The sequence below is a fragment of the Homarus americanus genome, unplaced genomic scaffold (genome assembly GCF_018991925.1).
Source record: "Homarus americanus isolate GMGI-L3 unplaced genomic scaffold, GMGI_Hamer_2.0 scaffold11022, whole genome shotgun sequence".
NCBI lineage: Eukaryota > Metazoa > Arthropoda > Malacostraca > Decapoda > Nephropidae > Homarus > Homarus americanus.
Genome location: NW_024737068.1, coordinates 4,231,588 through 4,247,885, shown reverse-complemented (window position 1 = coordinate 4,247,885; position 16,298 = coordinate 4,231,588). Strand labels below are relative to the sequence as shown.

At 37.4% G+C, this 16,298-nt stretch overlaps 1 protein-coding gene across 5 annotated transcripts in view; it reads left to right on the top strand.

Moving 5' to 3' along the window:
• The window catches only part of LOC121872915 (polypeptide N-acetylgalactosaminyltransferase 10-like), an 85,417-nt gene that overhangs the window by 16,941 nt on the left and 52,178 nt on the right, over positions 1-16,298 (top strand). For all 5 annotated transcript variants that reach the window (XM_042376025.1, XM_042376022.1, XM_042376026.1 and 2 more), the window contains 7 exons: positions 131-325; positions 3,037-3,189; positions 4,398-4,616; positions 6,749-6,897; positions 9,098-9,242; positions 12,277-12,391; positions 13,280-13,334. In XM_042376025.1, coding sequence (XP_042231959.1) covers positions 131-325; positions 3,037-3,189; positions 4,398-4,616; positions 6,749-6,897; positions 9,098-9,242; positions 12,277-12,391; positions 13,280-13,334 — 1,031 coding nt within the window. The remainder of the gene's footprint in view (positions 1-130; positions 326-3,036; positions 3,190-4,397; positions 4,617-6,748; positions 6,898-9,097; positions 9,243-12,276; positions 12,392-13,279; positions 13,335-16,298) is intronic.

Here is a 16,298-nt window from a genome sequence, read left to right as displayed (position 1 = left end):
ATTAATGCCACTTATTCATATCTCCCACACTCATCCTCCTCCTCCTCCTCCTCCTCCTTTATTCTCTTGTTAAGTATTTTATTGCCTACTTTACATATATATTAATCATTGTTTTTTGTTTGTTTTTCAGATATAGTCAACAGCAGCTTACAAAGGTTCAAAATCCCAGAAGTCGTTCGTATTGAGCATTTACAAGGAGGATTGAATATTGTGGAACTCTTTCATGGAAGAACTATGGCTTTCAAGGACTTGGCTCTGTCCGTAGTGGGTAACCTACTGAACTACTTTCTCAGTAAGAGTGGTCAGCACATCACGATCCTCATAGGTAAATTGCAAGACCATGTGGAGTACTGTATCAGGTTACAATAGCTAATTATTAACTCTTGATTTATTAGATACTTAATAAGACAAAGAAAGTTTAATCGTAATATGTACAGTAGTTAGTAGAGTGTTCACCTGAGGCAAATAAAGTCACTGTGATCTAATTTTAGGAGAAATATAAGTCAAGTTAAATTTATGTCTTGCATAGTCACAAACAAAGTCCTGTTCCTCTTTTCTACTTCTCCATGAACTCTTGAACCCAAAGCAGTATCACTGATAGCATTAATCTGTCCATAAATGCTTTGGATTCATGAGTCTGAATCTTGGATTTGTGGAGCAGCAGGACTACCAATGAAAAACTATTTTACATGAAAAGTAGTGCAATCAACCAAGTACAGTAGAGTCGGAATATATCGCGACTATATAACGATTTTTTTATATTGCGGCTACCAAAATTATCAAAATTTTCCTATATATAGCGATAAATTTTTGTAATTCGCGAGGGAAATTGGGCAGGAAATATTTCAAATGTACCGCCATGGCAAACAAATGTGTATTTGCTCACCAGAGGGGCCACCGTGGTTGCTCACACACGCATTCACACTCGCCGGCTCAGTTTTTCTGAGTGAGTGGCAAGAAAGCAGCCGACTCTGCTGCAGATTACGACTTCTAAAGTGAGTGTAAATGGGTTGCTAGTGATGTGAAAAGTGAAGTGAGGATAATGGAAAGCTTAATGGAAATTTTTTAATACTGTAACCAATATTTTTGGTTTGTTCGTTTATGATAGTTAAGTGAGGGTGGCAGTGTGTCGTCTTTTGTTCTCGGGATGGCGCATCAGCTGCCGAGTCTGATGCAGATTCAAATTTCTAAAGCGAGTGTAAATGGGTTGCTAGTGATGTGAAAAGTGAAGAAAAGATAAAGGAAAGCTTAATGGAAATTATTTAATACCGTAACTAATATTTTTGGTATTTGTTTTTGTACAGTAGGTGTGGGATTGTCAAGTGAGGGTGGTGGCAGTGTGGCGTCTGCTGCCGAGTCTAGTGTTCCTGAGTCTGGTGTTCATTGATATTGAAGTGGCCTGTTGTTTCCGAGTTTAGAGTTCATTGGTGGTTAAGTTAGTAAGAAAATGAACTCATTAAGTCAATTTAGTCACTTTTTTGGGCCTCCAAAACCTAACCCTATTTTCCCCATTGATTACATGTAATTATATATCGCGATTTAGTATATAGAGAACATCCTTGGACCCTATCTCGCGATATATCCCGACCCTACTGTATACTACCACTACACTGTTGTGGAAGCACAATGTTTGAAGCAGCTAAATTTAGTTTTACGATGTTCCATTGAATCTTGTTTCATGTTGGCAAAGTCTTCAAAATCATGAACAATTTCCAGATGAAAATTAAATATATCACTAATAAGAAGCCACTCACTCGGCACCATGTAGCTCTGTCTAATACTTCAGTGTTTGCTGGCCACCTGAAAACAGTGTGTACTGGTCTCTCAACACATTGTGTATTGGCCTCTCAACACAGTACAGTACTTACTGGCCTCTCAACACAGTACAGTACTTACTGGCCTCTCAACACAGTACAGTACTTACTGGCCTCTCAACACAGTACAGTACTACTGGCCTCTCAACACAGTACAGTACTTACTGGCCTCTCAACACAGTACAGTACTTACTGGCCTCTCAATACAGTACAGTACTTACTGGCCTCTCAACACAGTACAGTACTTACTGGCCTCTCAACACAGTACAGTACTTACTGGCCTCTCAACACAGTACAGTACTTACTGGCCTCTCAACACAGTGTTTACTCACCTCTCAACAGAGTGTTTACTCACCTTTCAACACAGTGTTTACTCACCTCTCAACACAATGTTTACTGGCCTCTCAACACAGTGTTTACTGGCCTCTCAACACAGTGCTTACTGGCCTCTCAACACAGTGTTTACTCACCTCTCAACACAGTGTTTACTCACCTTTCAACACAGTGTTTACTTACCTCTCAACACAATGTTTACTGGCTTCTCAACACAGTGTTTACTGGCTTCTCAACACAGTGCTTACTGGCCTCTCAACACAGTGCTTACTGGCCTCTCAACGCCATGCCTACTGGCCTCGCAACACAGTGCCTACTGGCCTCTCAACAAAGTGCTTACTGGCCTCTCAAGGCAGTGCCTACTTGCATCTCAACACAGTGCTTACTGGTATCTCAACACAGTGTTTACTGGCCTCAACACAGTGTTTACTGGCCTCTCAACACTAAAGCTAACTAGTTAGCTATAGATGCTGACTCACTTTTGTCCTAGAAAGGATCAGATTCGCCATTACGTAAAGATGTAGTAAATGTTAGCTTTTAAAAATATCCTGCAAAGCCCATGAGAAATAGGTCACAATAATTGTATAATGTGTCACCAAGGAACACCGCTCCCTCACTCACCAGCCTCCCACACTATAAACAGTATCATAGTTGATCTGTGAATGGCTGTTTGTAGGACCTGAGGACAGTATTATCATTGGGATCTATTAATTTTTTAAACATGGGTAATCAAATTATTTACTACCTTATGACAAACATATTATAATTTGCTGTCATCAAGTATTAAACATTTGTTTTTCTGACCAGAAAAGTAAAGGGTTAAGTGATAGTGTTCATTCTATAAAGGAACAATACTTTTATACATTTCCACTATTATTGTCACCTTTAGGCACATCAGGTGATACTGGTAGTGCGGCCATTGAGAGTGTGCGCGGAAGAGAGTGCATAGACATTATTGTACTTCTGCCACACGGTCGTTGCACAGTCATTCAGGAGTTACAGATGACTACAGTTATTGAAGACAATGTTCATGTTTATTGTGGTGAGTTGTTTACTCATATGATATTTCTATTTTATTAGATATACATGGCAGGAACTGTATGAGAGCCATGATAGGGAGTAGTGTCCAGTACAGTACACAGGCTGAATTGGCTTATACAGGTTGACAATCCCTTATCCGAAATCCTTGGGACCAGATGCATTTCGGTTTTTGAAATTTTTCGGATTTCAGAATGGTTAGTTTTTTTTTTTTTTTTTTTCAGGGATCAGCCCACCTGGGCACAGCAGGTCACTGACTCACATTGGGGCCTGGGGGCTAAAATATAATAATAATAATAATAATAATAATAATTATAATAATAATAATAATAATAATAATAATTCATAGGTCTAGGTCATGTTTCTCACGTGATCTTTTTTTTCATTCTTGTATTTCTTTATTATTATTATTTCATTATTACAGTATTATTGTTATCATTCTTATTTTATTTTTGTGTATTTTATATTAAAATTTTTATTTACTATGAATAATTATTATTATTACTGTATTATCATTATTATTATTACCTGTATTATTATAATTATTATTACTATTACATTTTCATCCCCCAGGCCCCGATGTGGGTCAGTGACATGTGCCTGGGTGGGCTAATCCCCAAAAAAAATAAAAAAATTGCTCCACAAAAAATTTTCTGTTTTCAGAGCTTTTCGGTTTTCGGAATTTCGGATAAAGGGTTGTCAACCTGTAACATATCAGAAATACAATAATAGCAGCTTTGTTGATGTTACATATATATAAAATTATGGATTGTTTGTGGAAAGTCCCTAACATGCCAAGTGATGTTTCATATGAAAAGCACAGAACCAAAGTAGGTTAAGTGCCAGTATGCCTGATAACAATATGTAATGATGTCTTCCACTAGCATCAATTCAATCTGCCACTCGAATCACTTCAATATCTTCATTGGTTCCAAAGTTGTGGTAATTTGAAGGTTTGCAAACTTTAACTGCAACTTTCCGTTTTCATTTATGGTGCTTATCCTACCTTTGTTCCGTGTGTCACATATGTTCTTCTTGTAATTTCTTAACTCGGATTTCTGGCTTTGATAATACAGTATAGTTCAGAGTAATTTTCTATGAAAGGTACTGGTAGTTAATGTAGTAGGTCCTCCATGAGTGTGTGTGTGTGGCTGTTTTCTTTACATTTGACATTATTTCCCTTTCTTTATCTTTTATGCACATCTTTGGCAGTTGAAGGAAACTCTGATGAATTAGACAAGCCTATCAAGCAGTGTTTTGCTGACAAGGAGTTTGTCTCGGCTCACAATCTCATCTCAATCAACTCCATCAACTGGGGACGCATCATGGCACAAGTGGCTCACTTCTTCTTCACATACTACCAACTGTGTGGCAACGTGGGTGACCTCGTCCAGGTGATAGTACCAACTGGAGCTGCTGGTAACATAACAGGTAAAAGATTAATTAAAAGAGAATCATAATTGTCTATGTACAGTAAATCCTCAAAAATCTGGACTAAAGGGGCGGACCACCTGTCCAAAAAAGCCGATTGTCCATATCCTCTGGCGAATGTATTAAATGTATAAAAACGATAAATGGTGAAGAGAAAAAACACCCAAAATGCAGTACAGGGTACCATATTTTACCGCTTATAAGACGCACTCTCCATTTTAGCAGGGAGTATTTAGGAAAAAACTTTGTGTGTGTATTTTCCTCCTGTCACCATAGTTTTCTTAAAATAATATAGTATATACAGTACCAGGAAAAGTGAGAAACAAATAAGAGTAATACCAATAAATAGGTTCCAACAAAAATACAGTATTGCCAAATCAGTAAATAAAAGCCAAATAAAAGATTAGCACAGTCACCATTTGCATACACTCCCTGCTTCATCATAACAATGGACACCAGCTAGGAGGCAGATTCCCTGGCAATGCTCCCCCCACCCCCTACACTCTGTGCTCTCCTCCTGCTCCCTCACTGAGCCAACTAACTTGTGTACAAAGAAATGTAGATTCCCTTTACGTGTTTGCCCTTAGGACAATTATTTCTTATACTTTTTTCGCAATACAGTACCTGTATGTATGTAGGATGGTGTGTGTATGTAACTGAGTAAATATAAATGAAAAACATTAGGTATATTTACTAAAAAATATGGGTTGAAAGACAACCATAACACCTCACAACTTGGCCCAGTAGCCTGGTGGTTACAGTGATGAGTCTAACCTGGCTACAATGCCATGATTAATCACTATTAATTACTATTATATCAGTAAATACTAATAATAACAGTAAATCCAGTGGAATATGGCAGGGGGCGAGGAGATACAACAGCAGACGATGCTCTAACTAGTGATCACTCAATCACGTTGCCAGGTGTACGATCGAAATATGTATGGGAGAAATAAATATCTTGTAGTCTAATTTGAAAATGGTGATGGGCACAGTGATAAACAAATTATATAAATCATGCATTTACCTATGATAACATAATAAGAAACATTGAATCATTACTACAGTGAATGAAATAATATTCCCACAAACAACAATTGACAACTCTGCTTGTTTCCTGCCTTCTGTTTATGTTTCCCGTCTCGGGCACCTGTGTCCCGCACGCTGACATCTTGGTTACATGGACGTAAGATGATCTTTGCTCTGTTTTGGGAATGCGTCTTAGAGAGGCTTCTTAGCCCCTGGAACCCCAAATTTTGTCCGAATCTTCCGAAATCCGGATGTACCGGGTCCGAATCTTCAAGGGTTCACTGTACTTTATATTCTTAATGCATCATTTCCTTTCATTAAACTGTAACTTTGAGTCGGCTAGTATTTGCTGTTTTTACTTTAAGAGTTACTAGATACAGAATATTCCTAACATAAAACAAGAAAAACAAGTTTTTTTTTTTTTTTTTTTTTTTTTTTTTTTTCTCTCTCTTTAAACTCTCAAAGTCAGTGGTCCAACACATTGAAGATTACATCCTCTCTTGAAGTAAGAGTTTGGGTAATTATATACCGAACAAATATTGCAGCAAATCTTTATTAAATGTTTTATGGGTAATTTCTGTAGTACAAAAATTTTTGTCATTGTACAGTACAATATATTAGAGTTTGAAATAAAGTCGTGTTTATTTGTTATTACCACAAACAAATAACATTAAAAATATGCATTAAGGTTCTCTCTTCACTGTCAAGTAATAGGGATACAAAACACTGTTGATGGTATAATATGTTCTGACCAAAATATGTGGCCCATATTTCTAAAAATATGTGAAAATCCATACCTATTAATATCTCACTGTTTATATTTTTAATTGTAGCCTTTATGACATTTGAATCAGTGACAATAACTTCTCATGCTTCAAATGGATATTGTGTTTAGCTCCTCTGAGGACAAAAGGGTTAAAACAAGATCTGTTTTAAGACTTAAAATATCATCCAGAAAGGGGTAAACTATCATCCTCAAAAGGGTAAAACATCATCCTGGGGGAATTAATAATTTTAAAAGACTGTTGATGTTTCCAATACAAGAAAGTTCTCATGTTGTCTATCTTCTAAAGGTTATTCATGCCCATAACTGATGCCAACAGCTGGCTGCATAGCACAGAAAATGGGACTACCCATCACGCTGGTGTCAGGAGTAAACATTAACGACTCTGTATCAAGGGCAATAGAAAAAGGAGACTTTTCACTGAAGGATGAAGTATATCAGTCTCTTGCCCCTGCCATGGATATACAGGTAAGGTAGCAAGCTGTGTTTGTGTTAATATTATGAGGAAGGTAAAAGAACTTAGCTACATACTCTGGTATTCATACAGCCATATCTCTTTTCATCTCTTGCTTTTTTTCATAATTTTGCAGTTGATATCTCTATTTATGACTGTATAGGCAAGGGCAAGGATATTCAAAAGTGGTAAAAAGTTATGACCTGCGAGCGATATGGGACTATGGAAGCTGTGACCTACCTATGATGTCCATTATGACTGCATACTCAAAAAAAGTTATCACATCATGTGGTGGTTACATCTTAGCCATGAGATACGACTCGGTCAATGACGTAAAGTTGACAATATACCTCACAATCTATTGACCATTCCCAACACAGTTATAACTACTGGGAGCAGCCTAATTTCTTTGATGGTCCTCTTAGAAGAGGTGAGGAGGTAGGTTATCCTCGGGAAGCTGGATAATACCAACATGGTCAAGACTAAAAACAACGCCTGGTTTGTGGTGGTAGAGGCAGGAAATGCTGCATTTAAATAAACCAGATGAGAGAGAGAGAAAATAATGACTTATAAACTGATGTATCATCCTGGCAAAATTATTAATGTTATTACAGTATAGTACAGTATTATCATTCTTAATTAACTTCCGATAATTGTATAGACACTCCCTTCAGAAGCCTTTACTTTATGTATTTGAATATATGGCTGTAGTGCCCTGCCCCTTAAGAATATACTGTGATGTAGGTGAAGTCAGGCAAAAATTTATACTTGGGTAATGATTCTACTTATACTGGCTTGGGTCAATCCTGTGTTATCTCCAATTACACTTTGATGCTGTAGAAGCATGAAATCTTGTTCAACAAGGAAATTGATATTAGCGAATCGAATTTTCATCACTAACTACAAAGGATCCACCAGATCCCTGTATACCTTCTTTCCCTGTGCAGGGTTACAGTTGAACACATATGCTGGTACTAACTCCATGAACACCACCATGTAGTCTGTCAGTGGTGTCACTGCATGAAATGCATTCGCCTATGAATACAGCGATTTGTGGTTATTTGAGTATTTTTTTGCCTTCTTGGGTTAAATTGGCTCTTGCTTCTATATACTTTCACTTGTAACTGTATATTTCAGTTTATAATTTCAATATATTTTAACCCCTGGGCTTCTGGCTATGGTCAGCAATCCCCCCCCCCCCCATGTGGGCATATTGGCATATTCAGGAACATTTAAGAAAATTAAAATAAAAAGCATTTCTAGTCTTACAAACTGGTCATTCATGATATAAACAGGAAATAAACATGTCCTTACCACAGGTTGGCAACACACGGGCTCAGAAAAGTCTAGAATGTTCGTAAAGTGGCGTATGTATGACTCGATAGTACGAGGTAAACAACGCTAATTTGTAGGCAGTATGAAGTACAGTACCCTTGTTTTACCATGTTATTACTATTTATGCTATTAACAATCATTATTACTACTCCAGTAACTGATCACAATACTAGACTTGTGCTTTGGGGTGGGAGGGTAGAAACACATGGTAAAGTGACTCAAGACCAAGGATGAGATTCCTACATCACAAAAGCTGAGAAGCTACTAAGAGGAGACTGGGAGACTCTCATGTGTGAGTGAGTGAGTGAAAGATAAATACCTACTTGGCAACATAATCTAGCCAGGCCCGTCCTTTTTATTCAAACAGGCCCACAAAAGTTCAGAACATTGTGTAACGTGACTCGAAGCTCTACAGAATGCAGGTCACAGGATGTGACCCTACACCTTGGGGTTAAATATCTGTAGTAATGCTAAAGAGGATGGGGCATCAAAGATTACAGTCTCACTTATAGCACCCCCTGAGGAGTCCTAACTTTGTGTGACCAAATGTCATAAAACATGGCAGCGCCCAGGGGTCAATTTTGTTTTGAGTATCGAGTCACAGTGAAAAAATTAAATCATCGCTGAAGTTATGACCAACTTTGGGAGATACAGGTAGAACGTCTTAAATATTTTTGAGTATCCAGCCCCAGACTCGTACTAAATACATATTCCTGGGATCGTCTGAAGATTAGCCCCAGCTTAATGTCATCCTCATTCTAAACTAACCTAACCTAATTTAGTCTAAGTTAACGTAACCCTCCCTTCCAGGTTGCATTAAGGTGTTTAATTGTCAGATAATATAAGTCAGGCAGCTGATCTTATGTAGTGCCATTTCAGATTCCATATAATGTGGAGAGGTTGGTGTATATATATGCTGACAGTAACACTAAGAGGGTCAAAGACATCATGGATAAATATGAGAAGGACGGCAAGACGAGTATTCCTCGGGACATTTTGGACGCCATGAGGAAGACCATTATTGGTGAGGCTCTTAACCCTTTGAGTATGATGACTTAATCCCTGAGTACAATGACTTAATTCTTTGAGTACGATGACTTAATCCCTTGAGTATGATTACTTAACCCCTTGAGTATGATTACTTAACCCCTTGAGTATAATGACTGAATCCCTTGAGTTCAAGGAGTTAATCCCTGAGTGCAATAACTTAATCCCTTGGAATATGATGACTATCCCCTTGAGTGTGTTGACCAATCCCTTGAATATGATGAATTATCCCCAGGAGTATGATGATTTAAACCCTTGAGTCCAATGACTTAATCCCATAAATATGATGATTTATCCCCCTTGAGTATGAAAAGTTAACCTCTTGAGTATGGTAACTTAATCCCTTGTCCATGATGAGTTAATCCCTTGAGTATGGTAATTTGATCTCTTGACTATGATGAGTTAACCCCTTGAGTATGATAACAATCCCTTGTCCATGATGAGTTAACCCCTTGAGTTTGATAACAATCCCTTGACTATGATGAGTTAACCCCTTCAGTATGTTAACAATCCCTTGACTATTATGAGTTAAGCCATCCCCTTCAGTATGATAATTTGATCCCTTGAGTATAACTTAACCCTAAGTATAATAATAGTAGGTAGCAGGCAGCTATCATACAGGGAGGTACTACCGCCTGGGAAGATATTGGAAGCATAATGTGTTATCTAATGGTAGACCCTGCTACCATATGGCATCATATAATTGTGACCAAGTCCCAGGTTGCTGACCTGACTGACCTATTTTACACAGAATTGCAGGGTCTCAATTGTTTCTCTTTCTTTGTCAACACAATGTTTATATTGTTTCTCACTCTTGATCTGTTTAATTTCTGCATTTTTTGATGGTGCAATTTATCTAAACAGATATCTCCATTAGTTGGAATTGAAATTTTCTCGGAAAATCATTCCCAAAGCCAGAATTTTCTGAAAAATTATGGCTTAGGGAACAATTTTCCGAGGGGCTCATTTTCTGGAAAATTCCGAGAAAATTTTCCCAGTACCCAGAAAATTCTGGGGATGGGGGATTTTTTTTTTCAGGTTTGTGGGATGAAAATCGGGCACTTTTTCCGGAAATTCTAAGAAAAATTTTCTGGTACCCGGAAAATTCCAGGGAAGGGGGATATTTTTCTGGGTTCAAAAGATGATGTACAATGGCAATTTCTGGAACTTACGAGAATATTTTTCCGTTACTCGGAAAATTCCGGGGAAGAGGGATTTTTTCCAGCTTTGAGAGATGAAATAATGCATCATTCTGGAACTTCGGAGAAAATTTTTCCGTTACCAGAAAATTCCAGGAATGAGGGATTTTTTTCCGGCTTTGAGAGAGTCGTCTTGTTCCCAAAAATCTCATTCTCGGGTGGGTTAATCCCCATAAAATATGTTTAATTAACCCCTTGGTTACAATGGCTTGAATTCAATGACTTAACCCCTTGAGTATGATGACTCAAGGGCTAAGAAAACCATCTCAAGTTTCATATTTAACTCTTCACTACAGGATGTCACTTTTAATATTTTATTTGGCTAATGTCAGACAATTTTATTCAGCTCAGAGGAGGTCCTGTACACAATAGGTTAATGCTGAGATGATGTGTAAAATGCAATACTGTACAAGAGGATAAACTGTATTAACAATAGGTGCTGTAATATGTAAATGTAAGTACAGTTAACCCTCACTTTACGCGGTTAATGTAACCCGGAGGGTACCGCGGAAAGCGAGAAACGCGTAAAGTGAATAACATAACATATGGGATTAATTGAAATGGAGTCCGGGCCGATCCCCAAACTCCACTTTTTGACGACACACAACTATGTTGTAGTAAAAATTTTATCTTAACTTTATGATGGTATGAAAAAACAAGTAATATAGAAGAGGTTAGGTTAGGAAAGATAAAGGTTAACATTGGAAAAATAAAGGTTAGGTTAGAAAACTAAAAATTTGGTAGAAGAGATGGGTCGGCATACGGGGATGGAGGCTGGTTCCGAGGCAGATGGCAGATTACTGGCCCTCAGGTGAATCACCATTACTAGGTGCATCACCATCACTATCAGTTACAGTTGTCAGGGCTTCCCTGACAAATCCCTCAAAGTCACCTTCACTGTCACTATCACTATCACAGAACAATGGATGCACTATACACGGTGTGGCCTGGAGGGATGAAACTGCCGCGGCTAGGTCAAGCGTCGTCTTTCCTCCCTCCCTCCCTCCCTCCCCCGGGTGGACACGTCATAATACTTTAAGCCAATTACAGCTAGCAGCAGAGGGGGGTAGGGATGCATGGCCAATCACAGGTCTGATACGTCATATGACGTCAGTGATAACGCAACAAAGACACACATTGCGCAACCTTACTGCGCCGCTTGCCCAAGCGGAGGGAGGAGGAAGGAGAGGCAGGCGGGCGGGTGGGGCGAATCTAAAAATAGCGTCGCGCCGGACACTCTCCGCGTAATGGGGTTCACGTACCGCGTAATGTGAGCACGTGAGGTTCTGGCAAGGCACCGCGTTAACGTGGAAACGCGGAATGCGGGACCGCGTAAAGTGAGGGTTAACTGTACTTGTAATACATGTTAAATAACACTCTTTATCTGTCCTCAGTAAGAGATATTAAGTTACTGTTATTGCATTTACTTTTTAAATCACACGAAATGTTGTTGTTGTTATTTGCAATTTGTTCTATCTTGTACTGTATAGGTAATCATGCATTGTGTGCACGATGTAGGTTTTGCTAAATTTCCCTTTCTTCCTTAGTATCATAGCACCATTCATTTATTATTACCACAGCTTCTCCTTTTATGAGACCACTGTAGAAGTTGAACGCCTCTGCTTTAACCTTCCATTCTTTGCCTTAGTCTTATTGTACAATTTCTGGTGTTTGTTATACCTTAACCATAATTTTTTTATTGTTTTTCTTTTTTGTTTTATTTTTACATAACTTACCACCCAGCTCATTTTTTATTTTATTTTTTCTTAACTTATTTTAAACTTACCCAATGCAGTTTTCTTGTGTCCATAGAATCAATTGTGGTTGATGATGCCAGAATAACAGAGGTGATGCAAAGAATACATGAGGAGCATAAATATGTAGTGTGTCCCCATACTGCAGTGGCTGCTGCCTATCACTACCAAAGGTAAGAACCTCATTTTTCTCTCCTATTTAGAAAGACCCTTAGTTAATGTTACAGGTACTTTGTTTTTAGTATTTTAACTTTTTACCAATTTGAATGGTGAAATTTACCATTTTGATCTAATTTATAAGTGAACACCATGTACAAGAGTCATTCTTCTGTACAATACCTCATTCAGCTCCTCACTGGAGGAAGACCTTCACACAAGACCTTCCTGGCCTTCCTCTCTCTATATACATGTACAATACCTCCCTTAATTTATTGTCACTTCACTCCCAGTTGAGGTGGTACCCCTCTACCCAACACACTTGCTACTCTTTCTTTGTACATCCTCAAGTATCAGAAAAAAAATATTTAAACTACTGTAGGTGTAGTGTATAGCAGATAAGATTGGAGGGTGATGTCTCCTATAAAATAATGGATAAATGTAGTAAAGAAAGTTGCAGTAAAAAATATGTATAAAGAGCACTTAGAAAGTGTGAATGAGTTTAACAGTAAATTACCTTAAATGGCAATTTTTATGATAATTGATAAACTTGTTTTAATCTATGTTTTGAAAATAGATACAGGGGTCTTCATTATATGTTAGCTATGTAATCCAGAGAAACGTGACTTAAAGTGAAACATTTTATAAAGAGGAATTTTTCTCCATAAGAATTAATGTAATATACGTAGTACAGGGTATATGAGTTCCAACGTATACTACAATTATACCCTTGAAAGCTCAGGATGTGTTCCTAGAGAGGGAGCTTTCAGCAATTTAGCTTATAACAAGGTCATTATAACACACTGTATATTATTTCATATGGAGATACCTTCCTAACAACATTAATTTTACCTTTGAGTGTTATGTGATGGCTCAATTTTGCTACTTGTACAATCTCGTTCAAGATTCTTCGAACACTGCTGGAGACAGCTGGGAACTCGAGGCTGTTTGTTTACAATAGTAAGTACAGTCGACCCTCGTTAATTCGGACTCCTTTAATCCGGATTTCGGATAATTCGGACAAAATCTGAATGAACTTCTTTTTTTTTTTAGATTTGTAGGAATATTACCTACGCGGACCTTAAGCTAAAATGCTGGTCCAGCCACTGCTGGGATAAAACACCAGCGTCTTTTTGGTTAAATGTAACATCTCCACCACTAGTGGGGGGGGGGGGATGCAACTTTTAGCTTCAGACATGAAAAATATTTACCATTTACTGCCAGTAAACAATGGAAACGTAAAATATGTACCAATTAGTAATGAAAAGTTGTGCAGTTCCTTCAGCAAATGAAGCTCACCAACTTACAATAGCCTAAATTACCTTACAACGAGTTTTCAGTTGTCTATGTTGAAGTTCTTAGCACAGGCTAACTTATCATATCATATACGGTATCACAGTTCTCATTGATCTACAAACAATACCGGTAATAAAACCTTTTCGATATTTCACACTTAATATAATACCCGGTAATCTACTTCAACCTCCTATTGTTTACAACGACGCATGACGCACCACCAGCTGTTGAGTATCAGCTAGACAGTACACGTGTTTTTTGAATCGTTTTCAGTTAAAAAACTGTTACATCACATATATATTTTACCTTAACTGTGCCTGAATGAATATATTCTCGGAAATAAATAGTAGTTTTGCTGAAACGTGATGTATTTTAATGTAAAATAGGATAAAATACATGACGAAAACAAAAGATTTTACCTAACCTTCCGATGTTCAAGAGAAGTTACTCATTTTTTTTAATAGATTTTGGTTAAAATACTGTTATATTACAATGGTATTCTATTCATACTGTGCTTGATATAATACATTCACGGAAATGTTATATTTTTGCTGAAATGACGTACGTATTACAGTGGAAAGTGGGACAAAATCGTGACGAAAACAATGACTTTCGCTTTCTTTCGTTCAAAAGATGTTACCGTAATCTCTTTTCGATTGGTTTTCAGTTAAAAAACTGTTGTATTACAATAATATTCTATCCTAATTGACTTGAATAAATACTACGATACCATATTTCTGAATATTTTCTTTAAAATCCATCCAAATCATTTTCCTTGTCATCGTCTGCAGCACCAAACAGCTTCTCCCAGTCCTCTCCTTGAACAGGGCTAGAGGGTACGTGTTTTTCGAATCGTTTTCAGTTAAAAAACTGTTACATCACACGTATATTTTACCTAAACTGCGCCTGAATTAATATATTCTCGGAAATAAATAGTAGTTTTGCTGAAACGTGATGTATTTCAATGTAAAATAGGATAAAATACATGACGCAAACAATAGACTTTACCTAAGCTTCCGATGTTCTTGAGATGTTATTCGTTTTTTTACTAGTTTTCGGTTAAAATACTGTTATATTACAATGATATTCTATTCATACTGTGCTTGATATAATACATTCACGGAAATGTAATATTTTTGCTGAAATTACGTATGTATTACAGTGGAAAGTGGGATAAAATCGTGACGAAAACAACGACTTTGAAATATCATGCAATATTAACCCCTAAATCGGTTAATTCGGACAATCGGCTAAAACGGACACCCTTTCCCCCCTATTAGTCAAAATTAACGAGGGTCAACTGTAGTATAATATAATACGAAACAACAAAGCCCATCCATTAATTAAGCAGCGGGGAACTAAGTAACCAATCACCGATCAGTTTTACACTCATTCATAATTTTCACTATGTAGAATAGTAAACAAACTGCCTTGAGTTGCCAGCTGTCTCCAGCAGTGTTCAAAGAATTTTAAACAAGACTGTACACTTCAACAACTGATCAGTGGATAAACCAAGGCATGTGGAGATGCATTATACTGTACAGTACAATGATATTTTTAAGTGCTACAGCATTATTTACTAAGTACTAAAGACAGATCCTGTGGTAAGCACCAACCCTCTTGAGCAATGACAATAATGGTGCTCAAGAGATGGTGAGTGCTGGCAACATAATAACATTGTGAGGGAGGCCGAGAACAATCAGCTTTTCTCACTCTGTAAACAAGAGACCGGGAATATAATACAATGTAATAATTCATATGAGATTGTGTGTTGGATTTTTTTGGGGGGGAAAGGGGGGGATTTTATTACTTTACAGTAATGTTCTATTAACCCAGAACCAAATGAACTTAAATAACATGGTAATTATGATGAAATTGAATATTGTTGTTATAACGTGATCTCAGGTTGACAAGCACGGGGAAAAGTTGTCCCCCAGTTCAGCCAGCACTCTGTTCCTCCTCCCCCACCACCTTCCACCTCCTCTCTCTTGCTATGCACTCAGGCTACCATGAGGATCTTTTAAGCCTTTATCACAACTAAACAAAGTTTTTTTTTTACGTGTAAACCCTCCATTGTATAAGAATTGAATATGATTTTTTAATAAACTTAAATTTTTTGGTGTTGGAACACTTACAGTACGTGAATTAAATGTCCACAGTGAGGTACAGTATACAGTAATCCAGGAAGTCATGGTGTGTTGCCAAACCAATTGCTGCTCTCAGATACACTACATCTCCCACACAAAATATACCCTTACTCTCTTAATTATTCATTTATATCTCTATATTACTGTACATACATTACATATTCATTTCTTTATTCATAAGGTACACTAGCACATTGAGGTGACTTTTTTTGCAGATTCTGGGGCTACTTACATAGAACAATGGCAGAGCGTACACTGGTGTTTGGGGGTGACTAATGTATTTTGGTGTGGTAGAAACTTAACACTTGTAGGGCACTTTTATTTCTATTATGGTTATTTTTGCATTATATTAGATGTTTTTAAAACTATTTATGCATCACATTTGGCTACACACAGATTTAGTATAAAACAGTGGATGATGCAGATGACATATATGTGAAAAAATAGACATAATGAAAATTCCTTCCAAATTTTGTGAGCA